This window comes from Pelmatolapia mariae, linkage group LG10_11, assembly GCF_036321145.2.
Source record: "Pelmatolapia mariae isolate MD_Pm_ZW linkage group LG10_11, Pm_UMD_F_2, whole genome shotgun sequence".
Lineage (NCBI taxonomy): Eukaryota > Metazoa > Chordata > Actinopteri > Cichliformes > Cichlidae > Pelmatolapia > Pelmatolapia mariae.
The window spans coordinates 30097578-30117593 of NC_086236.1; the positions used below are offsets into that span (position 1 = coordinate 30097578).

The 20016-nt window shown below is 39.7% G+C and overlaps 1 protein-coding gene across 5 annotated transcripts in view; it reads left to right on the forward strand.

The window, feature by feature from the left end:
* The window catches only part of ascc3 (activating signal cointegrator 1 complex subunit 3), a 159634-nt gene that overhangs the window by 22962 nt on the left and 116656 nt on the right, over window positions 1-20016 (forward strand). For all 5 annotated transcript variants that reach the window (XM_063488583.1, XM_063488582.1, XM_065471801.1 and 2 more), the window contains exon 5: window positions 13307-13424. In XM_063488583.1, coding sequence (XP_063344653.1) covers window positions 13307-13424 — 118 coding nt within the window. The remainder of the gene's footprint in view (window positions 1-13306; window positions 13425-20016) is intronic.

The following is a 20016-nucleotide window of genomic DNA, read 5'->3' on the forward strand; positions in this document are numbered from 1 at the left end:
CTGTGCTCAGAATATCACTGTTCTGATGTCATATTTCTCCTGTGTGGTGATGCTACCTGCTCAGCAACTTTGTGTTGGGAGCTTTGAGTCAATCAGCTGGGTGTCATTTAAACATTGTTTTGGTAGAAGAACCCAGCTCTATGAAAGTGGATCCTCTGTACACAGGACTCTGCATTGTTGCTTCATCTGAGTGCTGAATTATTAGTTTTACACATAACTTTTTAAAATGTGTAGACGGTCAAACTTGCCAGCTTTTCCAGGATTTAAATACACTGTAAACCTTTTTAACAACACTGTAGGAAAACGTCCGCCTATAAACACGTTAATTGATTGATATGTTTGGTTAGAGCAGGGCGATATGACCAAAAATATTTATCACGATACACATTTGAAAATTTGCGATAACGATATAACTGACGATATAATTGACACTAGACAAAATACTTTACAACTCCACAACTTTATTAGTGCAAAAAAAAAAATCAATGTATATAAAAATGTAACAGTGCAAATGCAAAATCCTTGCTGACAGTTTAACCAAAAGGCATTTCCAGTTGAAATTGGTCGACATATCCTCAGCATAACCATGTATAATATCCACAAAACTTAAAAAGAGGTTATACACACACAATATGGTAATATTATGTTGAAGCACAGTACGTATCACTCCGCGAGGCTCCTGCCTACGATAGCCGTAATGCTGCGACAATCCATCAAGCGGTGCGGCTTCGTAGCTTAGCAAAGTCGTACTAAAACATTTGACAGATTTTCGAGCGCCGTGTACCACATAAAATTGTTTCGAGGTCATAAACACAACCAGAATTCATACATAAGGCACACGGGATTATAAGGGGCACTGTCGATTTTCAGAAAAATCAAAGGATTGATTTTAAGTGTGCCGTATTTTCCAAAAAACACGGTAATAACGACGGCCCGCTAGCATGCTCTACCAAAAATAGTGCTTTGTTGTGTATCTGACAGACGAAAGCTAAACCAGTTCCACACCACTGAAGTTGCAGCATTTTTACAAACCAGTTCTGGTTCATCGTTTCATTCAACGATCCGCTTTCGCCCTTCTCATTCTCCGTCGCCGCCATGCTTTTTCCGCCATGTGCGTATGAAAACAAAGGCACTGCGCATGCGTGTTTTACCCATATTCTATCGCCATATTTAAGTGTGCCTATGCCAAGAGGCACACTTATTACTATTCGTCGGATTTATTGTGTGGATGCTTTTTGCATCCACACTATTGAGTTCCTGTTTCTCTTTATTCTTTATTATACTTTATTATTATTATTCTAGTTGCCACTTTTGCACTTTTTTTGGCACTTTTCTACTTCCACAATTTTCAGCCGATTTTCACCGTTCAAATTTCAAACTATTCTGCTATTTCTGCTAATGTGCGCTATGACTTTTGGTATTTTTTGCTATTATACTTTTTAAAATATTACGCTTTTTTCCTTTAATTTGTCCCATTGAAATGAATGGGAAACTTCCGCAATTCTGCCAAAACTTGCTTGTTTTTGAAACTTAACTACTTCCTCATACTTTCACCTAGAACAACCATTCAAACTTTAAAATGTTCACAAATTTTTCTGCTATTCTTGTATGATTCAGCTTTTTCATATCTGTTACCATTTTCATCTTATCCCTCGTTAAGTTTTGAGTTTCATTTTTGTGATTTTTCAGAAAATACATGAGTTGTTATGGTTGCTATGCACTTGGCTTTCAGTGTGCCACTGAAAGTTTTGCAGTCTTCCCTTCATGTCCAAACAACTTCTTGCTACTTGCTCATTTTTCACTCAACTTCCACAAATTATACATCAAAACGTAGGTATTTTTGCTGGCTTTCAGAGAATGTCACTGTCATTGTTGTGGGATTTATAGAATTTTGCCAAATCCCCTCAGACCAACACATGGTCGGAAAAGTCTCCATACAAAGTCAATGGAGAGTTTGTTCAAAATCACCGCTGGATTTCTGTCATGAGAGGCATATTCGAATCGTCATATCTCCTTAACGAAGCGAAGTTAAAACATGAGGCTTGTCCCAGTATATCTTCAGACACTCCTGACGCTCACAATTCAAGAATTTGTTTCTCACCTATTACCGTTCTGAAATGAGTTAGACTTGTTTGAGGGTAGGAAATTCGTCCTTCGCTCAGATTTCTTCAGATTTCAAACTCTGGAAATGAACCACTTTTTTCTCTCGTCATAACTTTTTGTTGGATTTCCACAGAGACCTGAAAATTTCCATGACTGTTCACCAAAGCCTGCTGTCTCTTACGGTGAAAGAATGATATCGATACTCCAAAGAGATTTAGAGTTACAAAGCTTTGTTCGAGGGCAAGTCAGGGCAGTTTTCTCTTCGCCTCTACTCAGTTATATGCATTAGAAGTCAAATATCTTTAATAATTCATATTTTAATGATAAATTGTCAACACTGTAAGATTCCCCCATCTCTTCTGAACAAAACAGTGTAAGAATGACTGTTCTAGCCCCTACGGTTAGGAAATGATGGCCATTTGTTTGAGGGGAGTCCTGACTATGAGAAATAGACTGCAGAAATCCTGTCTCTGTGCTGCGTGTGTGTAAAAAGAGGTGCACCTGTTTTGGCGGGAAAAAGTGCACAGCCTCTCTGATTGGTGGATTCAAATTTAGCAGCTCCCAGGCTCCTTGACTGACCTAGAAACTTGATTTTCTCTCCCTGTGTGTGTGTGTGTGTGTGTTTGTGTGTGTGTGTGTGTGTGTGTGTGTGTGTGTGTGTGTGTGTGTGTGTGTGTGTGTGTGTGTGTGTGACACAGAGAGAGACAGAGAGAGACTTTTTATGGGAGCATCTTATTGTATGATTCAAATTCAATATATTTAGACTGGTTGACTGAATTTGATCCTGTGTGTGTCTCTCTGTGCTTGTGTGTTTCCATGTGTTCATATTTGTGATTGTGTGACTGTTATACTTTTTTTCGCTGATTTTTTTGATTTAACAATTACATTTGAGGGACCCTTAGCATGTTCAGCATTTTTTCAGCTGTCCATTTTGCTTTTCCAATTTTTGTATTTAACTTAATACTATTGTGCTAAGTCATAGCATTTCTGCTGATTTACAGTATTTGTGCTAAATACAGCATTTCTGCTAAATCATACTATGTCTGCTATTTTATAGGATTTGTACTTAATATAGTATTTCTGCTTAATTATAGTATTTCTGCCATTTTATAGTATTTGTGCTAAAACATAGTATTTGTACTAAATGCAGTATTTCTGGGTAATCATTGTATTTCTATATATTTCTGCCAGGTCCCCAGGGAGTCAGTCCTCTGTAAGGACTGTAATATTCAAACTTACCTATCAGGACCTGGACGGCTTCCCAGCCAGCCAATCATATCTGAGCCCTGGCACATTCAAATTTGCATATTGGGGCCTTCATGGCTTCTAAGACAACCAATCATATCTGAGCCCTGGCACATTCAAATTTGCATATTGGGGCATTCATGGCTTCTAAGCCAACCAATCATCTATGTCATATATCTTTAATATTTCATATTTGTATTTTAAATGGTCAACATTTCAAGATTCCCCCATGTCTTCTGAGCAAAATGGTCTAAGAATGACTGTTCTAGCCCCTACGGTTAGGAATTTATGGCTGTTTGTTTGAGGGGAGTCCTGACTATGAGAAATAGACTGCAAAAATCCTTTCTCTCTCTGTGCTGCATGTGTAAAAGCCTGCACTTGGTGCACCAGTTTTGGCGGGAAAAAGCACACAGCCTCTCTGATTGGTGGATTCAAATTGAGAAGCTCACAGCTGTTTTACGGACCTAGAAACACGCTGTTCACTTGCTGTGTGTGTGTGTGTGTGTGTGTGTGTGTGTGTGTGTGAGAGAGAGAGAGAGAGAGAGAGACAGGGAGGGAGGGAGAGAGAGAGAGAGACAGGGAGGGAGGGAGAGGGAGAGAGAGACAGGGAGGGAGGGAGAGAGGGAGAGAGAGAGAGAGAGAGAGAGAGAGAGAGGGAGGGAGGGAGGGAGAGAGAGAGAGGGAGGGAGGGAGAGAGAGAGAGAGAGACAGGGAGAGAGAGAGAGAGAGAGAGAAAGACACACACAAAGACCTTTTTAGGGCAGCATCTCATTGGTGGATAGGAATTTAATATATTCAGACTGGTTGACTGGCATAGACCCTGTGTGTTTGGCTCTCTCTATGCTGCGTATGTGTAAGCAATTGCACCTGTTTTGGCGGGAAAAAGTACACAGCCTCTCTGATTGGTGGATTCAAATTTAGTAGCTCCCAGGCTGCTTGAATGACCTACAAACTTGCTGTTCTCTCCCTGTGTGTGTGTGTGTGTGTGTGTGTGTGTGTGTGTGTGTGTGTGTGTGTGTGTGACAAAGAGAGAGAGATAGTGAGGGCGAGAGAGAATTTCTATTGAAGCATCTTATTGTATGATTTTAATTTAATAGATTTAGACTTGTTGACTGAATTTGATCCTGTGTGTCTCTCTGTGCTTGTGTGTTTCCATATGTGTCCATATTTGTGATTGTGTGACTGTTATACTTTTTTTTGCTGATTCTTTTTTCATTTAACAATTACATTTGAGTGTCCCTTAGCATGTTCAGGAATTTTTCAGCTGTCTATTTTGCTTTTCCAATTTTTCTATTTAAGTTATTACTATTGTGCTAAGACATAACATTTCTGCTGCTTTTCAGTATTTGTGCTAAATGCAGCATTTCTGCTAAATCATACTATTTCTGCTTTTTTATGAGATTTGTGCTAAATACAGCATTTCTGCTAAATCATACTTTTTCTGCTATTTTATGAGATTTGTGCTAAATACAGCATTTCTGCTAAATCATACTAATTCTGATTTATTATGAGATTTGTGCTAAATACTGCATTTCTGCTAAATCATACTAATTCTGCTGTTTTATGAGATTTGTGCTAAATACAGCATTTCTGCTAAATCATACTAATTCTGATTTATTATGGGATTTGTGCTAAATACTGCATTTCTGCTAAATCATACTAATTCTGCTGTTTTATGAGATTTGTGCTAAATACAGCATTTCTGCTAAATCAAAATATTTCTGCTAAGTTCTGCTATGCTATTTTATTTCTGCCAAGTATTATGTTTCCTCTAAGATATTACAGTTCTGCTAAGTTACTACATTTTAGCAAAGTTCCTTTGCTTCTGCAAAGTTTTTACAACTTCTGCAACTTTTTAGCTTTTTCAGCTAGTTTCAGCAGACAGCTTCAGCGTTCCAGCATCCACACTGCATTTTCGCAGGAAATGCAAATTGTGTGGATGCTGGAGGCATCCACACTATTGAGTTCCTGTTTCTCTTTATTCTTTATTATTGTGTGGATGCTTTATGCATCCACACTATTGAGTTCCTGTTTCTCTTTATTCTTTATTATTCTACTTTATTATTCTAGTTGCCACTTTTGCACTTTTTTTGGCACTTTTCTACTTCCACAATTTTCAGCCGATTTTCACCGTTCAAATTTTAAACTATTCTGCTATTTCTGCTAATGTGTGCTATGACTTTTGGTATTTTTTGCTATTATACTTTTTAAAATATTAAGCTTTTTTCCTTTAATTTGTCCCATTGAAATGAATGGGAAACTTCCGCAATTCTGCTAAAATTTGCTTGTTTTTGAAACTTAACTACTTCCTCATATTTACACGTAGAACAACCATTCAAACTTTAAAATGTTCTCAAATTATTGGGCTATTCAGGTATAAGTCAGCTTTTTCAAATCTTTTACCGTTTTACTTTTATGCCTCTTAAAGTTTTGAGTTTCATTTTTGTGATTTTTCACAAAATACATGCGTTGTTATGGTTGCTATGGTCTTGGCTTCCAGTGTGCCACTGAAGGTTTTGCAGTCTTCTCTTCTTGTCCGAACAACTTCTTGCTACTCGCTCAATTTTCACTCAACTCACACAAATTATACATCAAAACGTAGGTATTTTTGCTGGCTTTCAGAAAATGTCACTGTCATTGTTGTGGGATTTATAGGATTTTGCCAAATCCCCTCAGACCAATACAAGGTCGGAAAAGTCTCCATACAAAGTCAATGGAGAGTTTGTTCAAAATCACTGCTGGATTTCTGTCATGAGAGGCATATTCGAATCGTCATATCTCCTTAACGAAGCGAAGTTAAAACATGCGGCTTGTCCCAGTATATCTTCAGACACTCCTGACGCTCACAATTCAAGAATTTTTTTCTCACCTATTACCGTTCTGAAATGAGTTAGACTTGTTTGAGGGTAGGAAATTCGTCCTTTGCTTAGATTTCTTCAGATTTCAAACTCTGGAAATGAACCACTTTCTTCTCTCGTCATAACTTTTTGTTGGATTTCCACAGAGACCTGAAAATTTCCATGACTGTTCACCAAAGCCTGCTGTCTCTTACAGTGAAAGAATGATATCGATACTCCAAAGAGATTTAGAGTTACAAAGCTTTGTTCGAGGGCACGTCAGGGCAGTTTTCGCTTCGCCTCTACTCAGTTATGTGCATTACAAGTCAAATATCTTTAATAATTCATATTTTAATGATAAATTGTCAACACTGAAAGATTCCCCCATCTCTTCTGAACAAAACGGTGTAAGAATGACTGTTCTAGCCCCTATGGTTAGGAAATTATGGCCATTTGTTTGAGGGGAGTCCTCACTATGAGAAATAGACTGCAGAAATCCTGTCTCTGTGCTGCGTGTGTGTAAAAACAGGTGCACCTATTTTGGCGGGAAAAGGTACACAGCCTCTCTGATTGGTGGATTCAAATTCAGCAGCACCAGGCTGCTTGACTGACCTAGAGACATACAGGAAACACAGTATGCACAGCCCCTGTTTGTTCACTTGCTGCTGTGTGTGTGTGTGATACACAGCCTCTCTGATTGGTGGATTCAAATTTAGCAGCTCCCAGGCTGCTTGAGTGACCTAAAAACTTGATTTTCTCTCCCTGAGTGTGTGTGTGTGTGTGTGTGTGTGTGTGTGTGTGTGTGTGTGTGTGTGTGTGTGTGTGTGTGTGTGTGTGTGTGTGTGACACAGAGAGAGAGAGAGAGCCTTTTTATGGGAGCATCTTATTGTATGATTTAAATTAAATATATTTAGACTGGTTGACTGAATTTGATCCTGTGTGTGTCTCTCTGTGCTTGTGTGTTTCCATGTGTTCATATTTGTGATTGTGTGACTGTTATACTTTTTTTCGCTGATTTTTTTCATTTAACAATTACATTTGAGGGACCCTTAGCATGTTCAGGATTTTTTCAGCTGTCCATTTTGCTTTTCCAATTTTTCTATTTAACTTATTTGTATTGTGCTAAGTCATAGCATTTCTGCTGCTTTTCAGTATTTGTGCTAAATACAGCATTTGTGCTAAATCATACTATTTCTGCTATTTTATAGCATTTGTACTTAATATAATATTTATGCTTAATTATAGTATTTCTGCCATTTTATAGTATTTGTGCTAAAACATAGTGTTTCTACTAAATGCAGCATTTCTGGGTAATCATTGTATTTCTATATATATTCTGCCAGGTCCCCAGGGAGTCAGTCCTCTGTAAGGACTGTAATATTCAAACTTACCTATCAGGACCTGGACGGCTTCCCAGCCAGCCAATCATATCTGAGCCCTGGCACATTCAAATTTGCATATTGGGGCCTTCATGGCTTCTAAGACAACCAATCATATCTGAGCCCTGGCACATTCAAATTTGCATATTGGGGCATTCATGGCTTCTAAGCCAACCAATCATCTATGTCACATATCTTTAATATTTCATATTTGTATTTTAAATGGTCAACATTTCAAGATTCCCTCATGTCTTCTGAACAAAACAGTCTAAGAATGACTGTTTTAGCCCCTACGGTTAGGAATTTATGGCTGTTTGTTTGAGGGGAGTCCTGACTATGAGAAATAAACTGCAAAAATCCTGTCTCTCTCTGTGCTGCATGTGTAAAAGCCTGCACTTGGTGCACCAGTTTTGGCGGGAGAAAGCACACAGCCTCTCTGATTGGTGGATTCAAATTGAGAAGCTCACAGCTGTTTTACTGACCTAGAAACATGCTGATCTCTTGCTGCTGCTGCTGCTGCTGCTGCTGTGTGTGTGTGTGTGTGTGTGTGTGTGTGTGTGTGTGTGTGAGAGAGAGAGAGAGAGAGAGACAGGGAGACAGGGAGGGAGAGAGAGAGAGAGAGAGAGAGAGAGAGAGAAAGAAAGACACACACAAATACCTTTTTTAGGGCAGCATCTCATTGGTGGATAGAAATTTAATATATTCAGACTGGTTGACTGGCATAGACCCTGTGTGTTTGGCTCTCTCTATGCTGCGTATGTGTAAGCAGTTGCACCTGTTTTGGCGGGAAAAAGTGCACAGCCTCTCTGATTGGTGGATTCAAATTTAGCAGCTCCCAGGCTGCTTGACTGACCTAGAAACTTGATTTTCTCTCCCTGTGTGTGTGTGTGTGTGTGTGTGTGTGTGTGTGTGTGTGTGTGTGTGTGTGTGTGTGTGTCAGACAGAGAGAGAGACAGAGAGAGAGAGAAAGAGAGGGCGAGAGAGAGGTTTTATGGGAGCATCTTATTGTATGATTCAAATTCAATATATTTAGACTGGTTGACTGAATTTGATCCTGTGTTTGTGTCTCTGTGCTTGTGTGTTTTTATATTTGTCCATCTTTGTGATTATGTGACTGTTATACTTTTTTTTTTACAGATTTTGTTTCATTTAACAATTACATTTGAGGGACCCTTAGCATGTTCAGCATTTGTTCAGCTGTCCATTTTGCTTTTCCAATTTTTCTATTTAAGTTATTACTATTGTGCTAAGTCATAGCATTGCTGCTGCTTTTCAGCATTTGTGCTAAATACAGCATTCCTGCTAAATCATACTATTTCTGCTATTTTATAAGACTTGTGCTAAATACTGCATTTCTGCTAAATCATACTATTTCTGCTATTTTATGAGATGTGTGCTAAATACAGATTTTCTGCTAAATCATACTTTTTCTGCTATTTTATGAGATTTGTGCTAATTACAGCTTCTCTGCTAAATCAAACTATTTCTGCTATTTTATGAGATTTGTGCTTAATACAGCATTTCTGCTAAATCATACTATTTCTGCTATTTTATAAGATTTGTGTTAAATACTGCATTTCTGCTAAATCATATTATTTCTGCCTTTTTATGAGATTTGTGCTAAAAACAGCATTTCTGCTAAATCATACTTTTTCTGCTGTTTTATAAGATTTGTGCTAAATAGAGCATTTCTGCTAAATCATAGTGTTTTTACTATATTATATTTTTTCTTTCTAAATATAGCATTTCTGCTATAGAATAATACTTCTGCTGTTATAATATTTGTGCTAAACTGGAGTATTTTTGCTAAAACATATTATTTATTTAAAATTACAATATTCATAGTATATTACAGTATCTCTGGTAAATCACAGCATTTCTGCTATGTTGTTTTTTTTTTTTTAAATCATAGTATTTCTGTAATGTTTAAGAATGTTTGGCTAAATATATTCTGTCTGTTATCTTATACTATTTCTCCTAAATTCTTGTATTTTTGAGAAGTTATCGTGTTTCTGGTAAGTTACAATGTTTCTGCTAAGTTTTGCTTTTCTATTGTACTTCTGCCAAGTATTATGTTTCCTCTAAGATATTGCAGTTCTGCTAAGTTACTGCATTTTAGCAAAGTTCCTTTGCTTCTGCTAAGTTTTTACAATTTCTGCAACTTTCCAGCTTTTTCAGCTATTTTTAGCAGACAGCTTCAGCGTTCCAGCATCCACACTGCATTTTCGCAGGAAATGCAAATTTTTCTAGTTATTCTTATTCTCAATCTTCCGCCTAAAATTTCGGCGCGTAACTCGCCCCACAGTTTTGAGATAAGGTTCACATATGTTATATCATTTTGTGCGGCTGGATCTGGAATGGTGTGCTATGACTTTTGGTGTTTATGACTTTTATAGTTTTTTAAATATTAATATTTTAGTGCAAATTTTCCCGCGCTTATCTGCCGCACAGTTTTGACACAAGGGTTACATATGTTATATCATTTTGTGCGGCTGGATCTGGACTACTATGCTATGACTTGGTGTTTATGACTTTTATAGTTTTTTAAATATTTAGATTTTAGTGCAAATTTAGGCCAATTTCTAGGCCCATGAGAAAGATTCATCTTTTGGCCCCATAGAAACAGACTTCACTTGTGGTGTGTTGGCTCTCTCTAGTGGTATACCGGGAGTAGTACGGCCGAAAGGGTGTGTGCTTGGTGGAAAACTCCATATCCCACAATTCATAGCACGCCTGCTTTTATTAGTGTTTCTAGGTCACAAAATAAACTTTTAAGATATTTTCAGGCGAGAATGTAGGTGTGTAAACTTCAAATATCTGCTCGTTTTATCAAGACATCCTCATATTAGCAACAGTTCTCTTACGATGTTGCTGATATCCAGCTAGCTAGCTAGCGCGGCTAGAGCTGCTACACTCCTTTCACCCCCCGATCGCTCGCAAACAGTCTGTGTCTCAGCTGGACTTATTTTTCGTTTATATGGGCCGATGATTCATTTATTCATTTTAGTAACGGTATAAACAGTGAAAGGTGGTTGTCCAGATGCTGGTCAATGTGGAAAAAGTAACTGAGTTGTTTGGTGGTGGCTAACGCGGAGCTACAACAGAGGGCAGCTAGTCACCGGTGTATGACAGAAAGGACATGCGGGGAAAGAGACATACGAGGCAGCGAGGCGACCGCCGATCGACCGGTGGTGGCTAACGCGGAGCTCAGACAGAGGCGAAGCAGTCCCAAGGCGGCTGCCGGTCGGAGCGTCAGGTTAACTGAATTTCAGGTAAGAAGTTATGAACTGCACTCTATTTGGGTCAGATATAAACCGAGTTTAGGTGTAGTTTATTTTCGTTGTGCTGACTTTTTACAATCAGTTACAATAACTCATACTGCGTGCTAGCTAGCATGACGAAGTTTCTATACAGCTGTGTGCACGCTAAGTTACTGATGTTGAACTTTATGACAGCCTCCCCTGTCATTCTCTCGCCTGTTGAAACTTCAATCATGAAACTGATCAATGATCGGCTTTTCTCTCTTGTTTGTTTATCGCGCTAAACAACAGCAGCACGTTTAAGCTTGATCAGCTGTTGTTAGAATTCATTTGATTTTAATTTCTAGTATCAGCTGATGTTTGCTGGAGCCACAGCTGAAAAAAGGGCTGGTCCAAACCAGGAGATGTCCTTACTGAATCATCAGAGCTGAACTGGTGATGGAGAAACAGGTTTACCTTTTAGGTGACATGAATGAGTTGAAGGGAAGTTATGAACTGTTTCTGAGAGACAAATAAACACCAAGCTCCTGTTTTTGTGTAGCTGACAGCTGGTAACTGTGCAGGGGCGGATCTAGCAAAGCTTTTGCCAGGGGGCCAGGTAGGGCATTAACAGGGAAAGGGGGGCACAAAGAAATACTTTTCTTTCTTACTCTCATATAAAATATTTAGCTTTTATTAAATAGTTATCTGAATCTTACAACCAAAGTTTGTATAATAATACACAAGACTGGCTGTAGACCATTGTTATTCATTCAGAACACTGTGTAAAAATAACAAAAAGTGAATGCAAACGTGCATAAATATTTATTTTACGTGTTTGATGTGTGTGGCGGGGCGTGGTCTGCAGTGCCGCTGCAGGGGAGGTGGACCCACCTGAGCGGCACCTGCAATCACGCCTCTCGGGCGTAAAGTCTGTGCTCTCTCGGCTGTTTTTTGGGTGTGTGTCGGGCTGTGAGTTGAAAAGCTACAGCCGGCTGTGTGGGTACACCAACCATGTGTGAAAAGTGGTCCATAACGTTGTGCTTCAAAGCGTGTTCATGCAAACATTGTCGGGTCTGCCGTGGTACAATGGGACTTCTGCTCATGAACCTCTGTGCACAGTGTCTGCAAATCGGGGCTGTACAAAGTCACTTCATCTTTACCCAAAACTGTAAGCTGTCATCTGTGAGGCGCGAGCGGTGTTTGTTTTTACCATAGTTCATGATGGAGAATGGCTGCTCTGCTGAGTTTTGCTCTCTGTAGCTGTATGAATGGCAAACTACACTGATTAGCAGCGGCATAGGCACACTTAAAATTTCTTCCGAAATTTTCGCTTTCTAGTTCATTTTCTTATCGTTGCCCAACATTATACCGGTATTACCGTGAACGGTATGATATGGCCCAGCCCTAACAAATCATCAGTATCATATGTGTTGTCAGTTTATATTTAGTTCTAATACAGTTCAATATAAAAATCTAATATCATGACATGTAGTGTAATCTAATGTAAAAATGCTCTTTAGTTTAGTAAGGCTGTCCTAAATGAGTTAAGCTGTGCTATAATTATCCAGTCGTTGGTGCAGATGATCCAGGATAAGTTACAGTTACAGTTACAGTGGTAAGTACTGCTTCTGACTTTGTTCTTATTTCATGGCTGCTTGGATGTTAACAGCAGGTGAATCAAATAAAAAAGGCCTTTTTAATCCTGATGAGGTAAATGGACTGATGTTCCAAACCCGCATTAAAGCTACTTTATTCCATGCATACACTTGCCCACATTCATCCGTCACTGTGTAATTCTCCTCTTCAGCACCAAGGACATCTTGGCATTAGGCTCAGAGGAGTCAGGGATCGAACCACCATCCTTCTGAAAAGGAATCTTTAGTGTATTTTTCCTGCGCACGTGGTTTCAGGATGCCCTTCTGTGACTCAGCTCCACTCATTCTGGTTCTTTTGTTCCATTTACTCACTGGAAATGAGCAGACCACACAGACCTTGCTACTGCTGACCCGTAGCTGTGCACATGCAGACTTATTACACAGTTAACGTTTGCCTGAAGGATGGAGACTGCACACAAGCCATTTGAAGGAGAAAGTCTGTCTCTGTCCTTGCAGAGCCCACACCTAATCAGTCAGTTCCAAGGCCAGGATTCATGAGAGTTCATTTAAAAAAAAATCCCTGTGAGGAGATGAAACCTCACCCCCTCCGTCCACTGAGAGGAGAGGACATCACCTCTCACTCCCAACGTGAATAAAACAGATATTCACAGGGACCACGAAGTTTAGAAACCACAGAGCAAAGCAAGGCCTCGACAGAGACGAGGTGACCAGTTTCCTGCTGTGCTCTCTGCCACAGCCTCCATTCTGAAAACAACCCTTATAGACGAGGGATAAGGATGCTGCATTGTTCCACTGATCCTCACAAGCCTGTCATGTCTATTAATTTCCAATGAGAAATGTTTTTTCCCCAAGTACTGACTGTCTTCTCCTGTTCCTGTCTCCAGCTGTTTGAGCTGCTCGGCCCAGAGGGGCTGGACATGATCTCAACCCTTCTGCAGCGAAGGGTGGCCATTGTTGACTCCCTCCTCCGCATCCAACCTGACAGGACTGTCTATCCATCAGGTAAGGCCCATGGCAGGCATGTCACCTCAGGGGGGGAAATTGTCATGGAAGAAGACTCTTAGAAAGAGAAGTACTGTGTTCAGTGCGTAGAGTCCTAACATGACTGCATCCTTTGGATTTTATTGCACTGTAGGGACAGTCCTGCACAGTAAAACTAGCCTAAAAGGGAGAAGCTCATTTTATCGGTGAGGGTTAAACACTAGAGTTTCAGATGTCCTTGGTAATAACCTGCAGTTTTAAATGTATCTGAAGTATAAGGTTACACAGGCACCATTGCTCTGCTTGTTGTGACTGACTGTAGTAGTGTTAGAAACAACTCTAACAACTCTGATGCTGGTGCATGGTGGTATCAGAGAATACTGAGATATTAGCACTCGACCTTAGCACTGTGTAACAAAGTGCTGCAGTATTTCTCTGCATGTGTGGACTGGATGGTTGTTATTTATGTAACCTGCTGTGTGTGTGTGTCCAGCTGACTGTGCTTTCCTCGCCATCAGGGAGTGAAGCTGGGTGTGTTTAGACGCTGTTGTCAGATAATGATGATGAGTCTTAGAGACACAGATGATTGGTGCTACATTTGAATCTACAGTAGACCATCTCAGCAGTCTTTCCTAACTTCTTATCATCCAACATTAAGTCTGCTTAATGTTCCTGTTGATAACAGTTCATGCATTGTTGCTTCTAACTGTCTTTATCTGGTCGAACCTTTTCATTTCATTCAACATGCGACTGGTAGTCACAGCCCTGACCTGATTCCCTAACAATGACTGAGAACTGAGAGCATTTCTCCTTTTGTCTGTCAGCTTTGTCAGCCTGTGTTTTTAACTTTTCTTAAGGGCTTTTAAAAAGTCAGGGAGTTTTTTTTTTTTTTGTTGTTTTTTTTTACAAAAATAAATAAACTAAAAAGCTGGAAAAAGCTGCCTGCATGGAGACAAACTCCTGGCTTAGTCTGAGGGAGAGTTGAACATGTAGCTGATTATAGTAAAACTATCTGCAGGTTGATTAAAGCCACCCGTCCACTCTCTTGCATTAATATCTGCAGTGTGCAGGGCTGCTCTGCAAAGGGAGCACAGGGTGTACTCCACTACATTTATTTTAGTTACTAATTAGCATGTCAATCAAACTATAAATAACAAATCAAGACTGGCAGCTGCCAGTGCTAACCCTCAGCCTCCAGGCTGTACAACCGTCAGGTGGCCCCAATCCCTGAAAGTTGTAGAAAACATAATTACCATAATTACCAGTATCAGTTCAAATGGCCAAGTAGGAACACAAAGTCATGATAAATCTATAAAGCACTGAGATACTGTCACTTTGTGTTATTGGCTTTGTTATGGTGAGGACTACAGCTGGACCATCGGGGGTTTTGACTGATTATCTACTCAACCTGTTAGCATGTTAGCATGTATGCCATAGAGATAACATTGAAGCAGAGTTACTGGAGCGACTAATCAGATGAGCTGTTACATGTACGTGTAAGTTCATTTCATCCACCTCAGAAGGTGTGGGTGTTTATGAGAGACACACCTTTTTTTTGATCAAGGTTTTTTTATTGAACAAAAAACTGCTTTTAACAAAAATTAAAGCAGTATTAACAAACAGTCCCCCCCCCCCCCCCCCCCCCATCCAGAACAGTGTAACTAAAACCCAGCCAGAGAAGAAGGAAGAAATAAGATAAAATAAAATTACAGATAAAAAGTAAATAATAACATAAATGAATGCAAGCAAGGGGAAAAAAAGAAAAAAAGACAACCCACACACACATTAAGCAATAGTATCCGGATTTAAACTTTCAAAGTAAGTTAGAAAAGGTTTCCATATGTCATAAAATGTCCGAGCCGAACCTTTTACAGTGTAGCGCATCTTTTCCAGCTGAGTATTGTACATGACATCCTTAACCCATTGCCCATATACAGGTGGAAGTGGCTCTTTCCATTTCAATAAGATCAACCTACGGGCCAAAAGAGTGCAAGAAGATCAGAGTGTGATTCAGAAAGACTGGCATCATAAAGCGTCACCCCAGAAATGGCCATAAATGGACAGGGTGTGATTGGAACGCCACATATCTTGGACATGGTTTCAAATATACTCTTCCAAAAGCTACCCAATTTTGGACAAGTCCAAAACATGTGAAGTAGAGAAGCAGGCTGTTGTCTACACCGGGTCAACCCCATCCTTGATTTTGCTCAATCTAGTTTTAGACCAGTGGAGACGGTGAACCACTTTAAACTGAATCACCACATGCTTGAGGCAGGTAGATGATGAAAACATCCTATTGATGATCCTATGCCAAGTCTCATCTGCAATCTGTTGGCCCAGATCTCTTCCCCATTGTTCCCTAAGAGATTGCAGTGTGGACAGCTTATAATTACTTAACAGCTCATAAACATCACTTATAACCCGCTTGGCGTCCAGTTTAAGATCAAAAACATCATCCAAAAGAAAAAATGTGACTGAGGGATCTCGAACTTAGTCACCAATTGTCCAAGTGAACAGAGGATATTGTCCGTGAAAAGAGCATTGATTGAAGTTACTCCATGCTTTGTCCATTTGTGAAATGTCTCGTCCGTTAAGGATGGAGAGAACATGCACTGTCAATGCGGTGGTGCAATAAGGGAGAGTTCAGTCTGTTTAAAGTGCCTTCTGAGCTGGTACCATAATGTCAGTGAATGGATAACAAGAGGGTTTGTGGTAAAGCTGGAGACACAGCAAAGACAGCAGAGAGGATCGATTCACTGTTCCAGTGTTACCCATGATAATAAACTATCATGATCTTTTGCCCAGTACAATAATGCCCTTATGTTAGATGCCCAGTAATACAACAAAAAATGTGGGAGTGCTAAGCCCCCTGAGCTCCACGGTCTTTGTAATATACTCTGTTTCAGCCTAGGTGGCTTTTTGTTCCAAATGAAGGAAGAAATTTGACTATTCAGATTGTTAAAGAAAGACTTAGTTAAAAAAAATTGGAAGACATTGAAAAAAATATAGAAATTTAGGAAATATACTCATCTTGATGATATTTATTCTACCACCCAGCAAAAGAGGCAAGGACTCCCACTTTCCAAAATCCTCTTTTAGCTTAGACAATAAAGGAAGATAATTAGTTTTATACAAGTCTTTATGGTTCAAATATTTAAACTTGTTATAGCTGGGTTTGAAAGGTGCTAAAATAGATGAAAATTCCCCAGTTGTTGTGAGAGACTTTATGTTCGATACCCCCTCGATGTATTCCCTCAACATCAACATATTATCTCAGAGCAATAGCTAGCGGTTCAATTGCGATGGCAAAAAGAAGAGGTGACAAAGGGCACCCCTGTCGTGTGCCGCGTTGGAACTCAAAAAAGGGGGACAAATTATTGTTATTCCGAACGGCCGCTAAAGGGGAACATTACAATACTTTTATCCAGGATACAAAATTACTCCCGAAGCCAAATTTCTTAAGTGTATCAAAAAGAAAATCCCATCTCACCCGATCAAATGCTTTTTCTGCATCAAGCAAAATTACAGTTTCCAAAACATTACCTTTGACGTGGCTATAGATTATATTTAATAAACGTCTAATATTAAAAAACGAATGCCTATTTTTCATAAAGCCCGTCTGATCAGGTGAGATAATGGAGGGCAGATGTTTTTCTAAACAACGGGCCAACACTTTAGCAAAGATCTTGGTGTCTGTGTTCAGCAAAGATATTGGACGGTATGAGCCACAATCTAAATGATCACTGCTTGACGCATTGTTGGAGGCAAGGATTGTGAGAGGAAAGATTCTTCAAAGGTTGATTTTAACAGTGGATTCAATTGGTTAGAAAACTTTTTGAAAAAATCTGAAGGATACCTGTCGGGGCCAGGAGATTTTCCAGACTGCATGCTCCGTATGGCCATTTCAATTTCAACATTAGAAATAGGTTCCTCCAAACTGGTGGTCCTAACCCAGTGGTTCCCAAACTTTTTTTGCTGGGCCCCCCTTTGTTTTACAAGAAAAATGTTCGCCCCCCCCCCCTTCTTGCGCGTGCACGCGCGCACGCACACGCACAAACACAAACACATCCTCCAACTACACACACCCATATTTTGCTCCATTGCGGTTTATTTCACACCTCAAACATTTAGTAAACAATTAAGCAAATGCGAGTAATCTGCAATAAATTACAGGTAGTAATAAAATAAACGACTAACTCTTTTACGCTACGTCCGCACCTACACGGGTATTTTTGAAAACGCAGCTGTTTCGTCCACACGTAAACGGCGTTTCGAATCACCGAAATTTTTAAAAAACTCCTTTTTTGCGTTTACGCGTGGACGCGTGGACGCGGAATACAGAGTTTGTCACGCAACGTCAAAGGTATGTGCCTTTTTTCACGTCACGCTGTGCGCCACGTTATTGTTTACATGAGATGAATTGCAGAATAGCAGGTAGAGACAAAATACTGTTAATCTGACTGTCTGCAGGTTTTACAGGCTTACACACACGCAGTTACTGTCCCTCCATTTAGAAAGTCAGAGGCGTCACGGTGTGATTATTTTATGTGTAGTTGTTTTTTTCTTGTGTAATAATATTCAACATTGCTATCAATACATTTTTCAAAAAATGCCTCTCTGTGCAAAATGGGTTAAAAAACATAAACAGCTGTGGGATACTGTTTGTCCGGGATTTGAACCGGGGAACAAATCGTGGCAGGATCAGCCTGATGTTATTTGTATCCCGCTGTAACTTTACTGTATAAAGAGCTAACATCTCCAACATGTCAGGAGTAGTTAGTCATTACAACAAGTGTATAAAGTCTGATAGTATTTTAAAAAACTGTTATTTATATCTTGGTTATCCGTACACCTTATTCCCTGGTCATTCCGGATCTCAAGGATAGCTTAAATAGCTGTTCTTTGTATGCGTAGCTGCGCAACTTTGAAATGAGATACTCGGCCTGTTTTGTAGATATGAGATTGTATTCAGTTTGTAATTTTAACCTACGTTTATATAACACAGGATCAGGAGAATGGGTATATACAGTATCTAGTTCAGTAAGTTCATCAGCTAATTGAGAGAGGCGCTCAGTCGCTATTCTTTGTTGTTTTGCACAAAATGAAATTATTTGGCCTCTCAGATATGCTTTTAGAGATTCCCAAACAGTTGAAGGTGACGTCCCTGGAGTCTGATTGATAGCAAGAAAGAAATCTATTTGAGACCATATATAATTAACAAACTCTTCGTTTGCTAACAACACTGGATTGAATCTCCATGGCGGATACTTAGAGCAGGCATTGGGAATACGCATTGAAAGAACAACAGGGGAATGATCTGAAATCACCATGGCCTTGTAATCACAGTCTGTGACTAAAAGGAGGAGTTTTTCGTCCAGAAAGAAGTAATGTATGCAAGTATATGTTTTATGGACATTAGAAAAAAAAAGAATATTGACTCGAATTTGGGTTACGATATCTCCGTACATCAGCTAACCCATAGTTATCAAGAAAACGCTGAATAACACGTGCTGATTTTGAAACAGGCGTGCTTTTGTGCGAGCTGCGGTCCATAGCAGATAATGAGCAATTTAGGTCCCCACCAAAAATAATAATATGTGTTGCCATGTTGGGAAGCCGTGCAAAGACGTTAGTGAAAAAACTATGATCGTCCCAGTTAGGGGCATAGACATTTGCTAGAATTAAGGGGAAACCATTTAAATGCCCTACAACTACCACAAAACGGCCTGCAGGGTCTTCATCTACAGTTGTGGCTATAAATGGTAGAGTTTCGCTTATCAAGATTGCTGTCCCCTGAGCTTTAGACTTAAATTTAGAGTGATATATCTGGCCTACCCATCCAGACTTGAGTCAAAAATGATCAGAGGTACGCAGATGAAATGCTATATCTGTTCTGAGTCGTTGTGGATGAGTAATAACCTTTTTCCGCTTGACTGGCTGGTTAAGTGATTTTACATTCCAGCTTACAAAATTTACCACCCGATCACTAAATGATAGCGCTGTGCTCATCCCTGCTAAGACACTCATAGAGGAAGAAGAAAACAAAACACACAATAATAAATAAAATAAACATATCTGGCTGAAACCCAAACCAAGAACATAATGAGCAATTACACCAGATTGAACATGGTGACTGCCAAACCCCCTGCAAACAGATCCACACATAGTTTGGTTTACTATAAGCCAGACCCTCAGGTTCCCGCTGACCGTGTGACCTAACATATCCTACAAATGAATGGACGTCCAAACAGGGTACAGAACTTTTCGAAACACAATGATATTACCATGAAATAAAATGAACCAAAATGTGCTTATGAAATAAGTTTAAATGTCTTAACAAGAAGTGTCTCTGTAAACTTTTTATCACAGTGCGAACGCTGCGATAAACAGAGTCATGTAAACGCAGCAGTAACTGAGACAACCAACCGTAGTGCTGAGCTTAGGCACGGCGCTCCCACACAGGGCATCAGGCGCAGCCTCCTCAAACGTTAACAATATGTTCTTTGACATATTCCATTGCCTTCGCCGCATCCAGAAATTCTTTCTCCTCCCTGTTGTGCGTGATACAAAGTCGTGCCGGGAACCTGATCCCAAAGCGGACACCTTCTTGTTC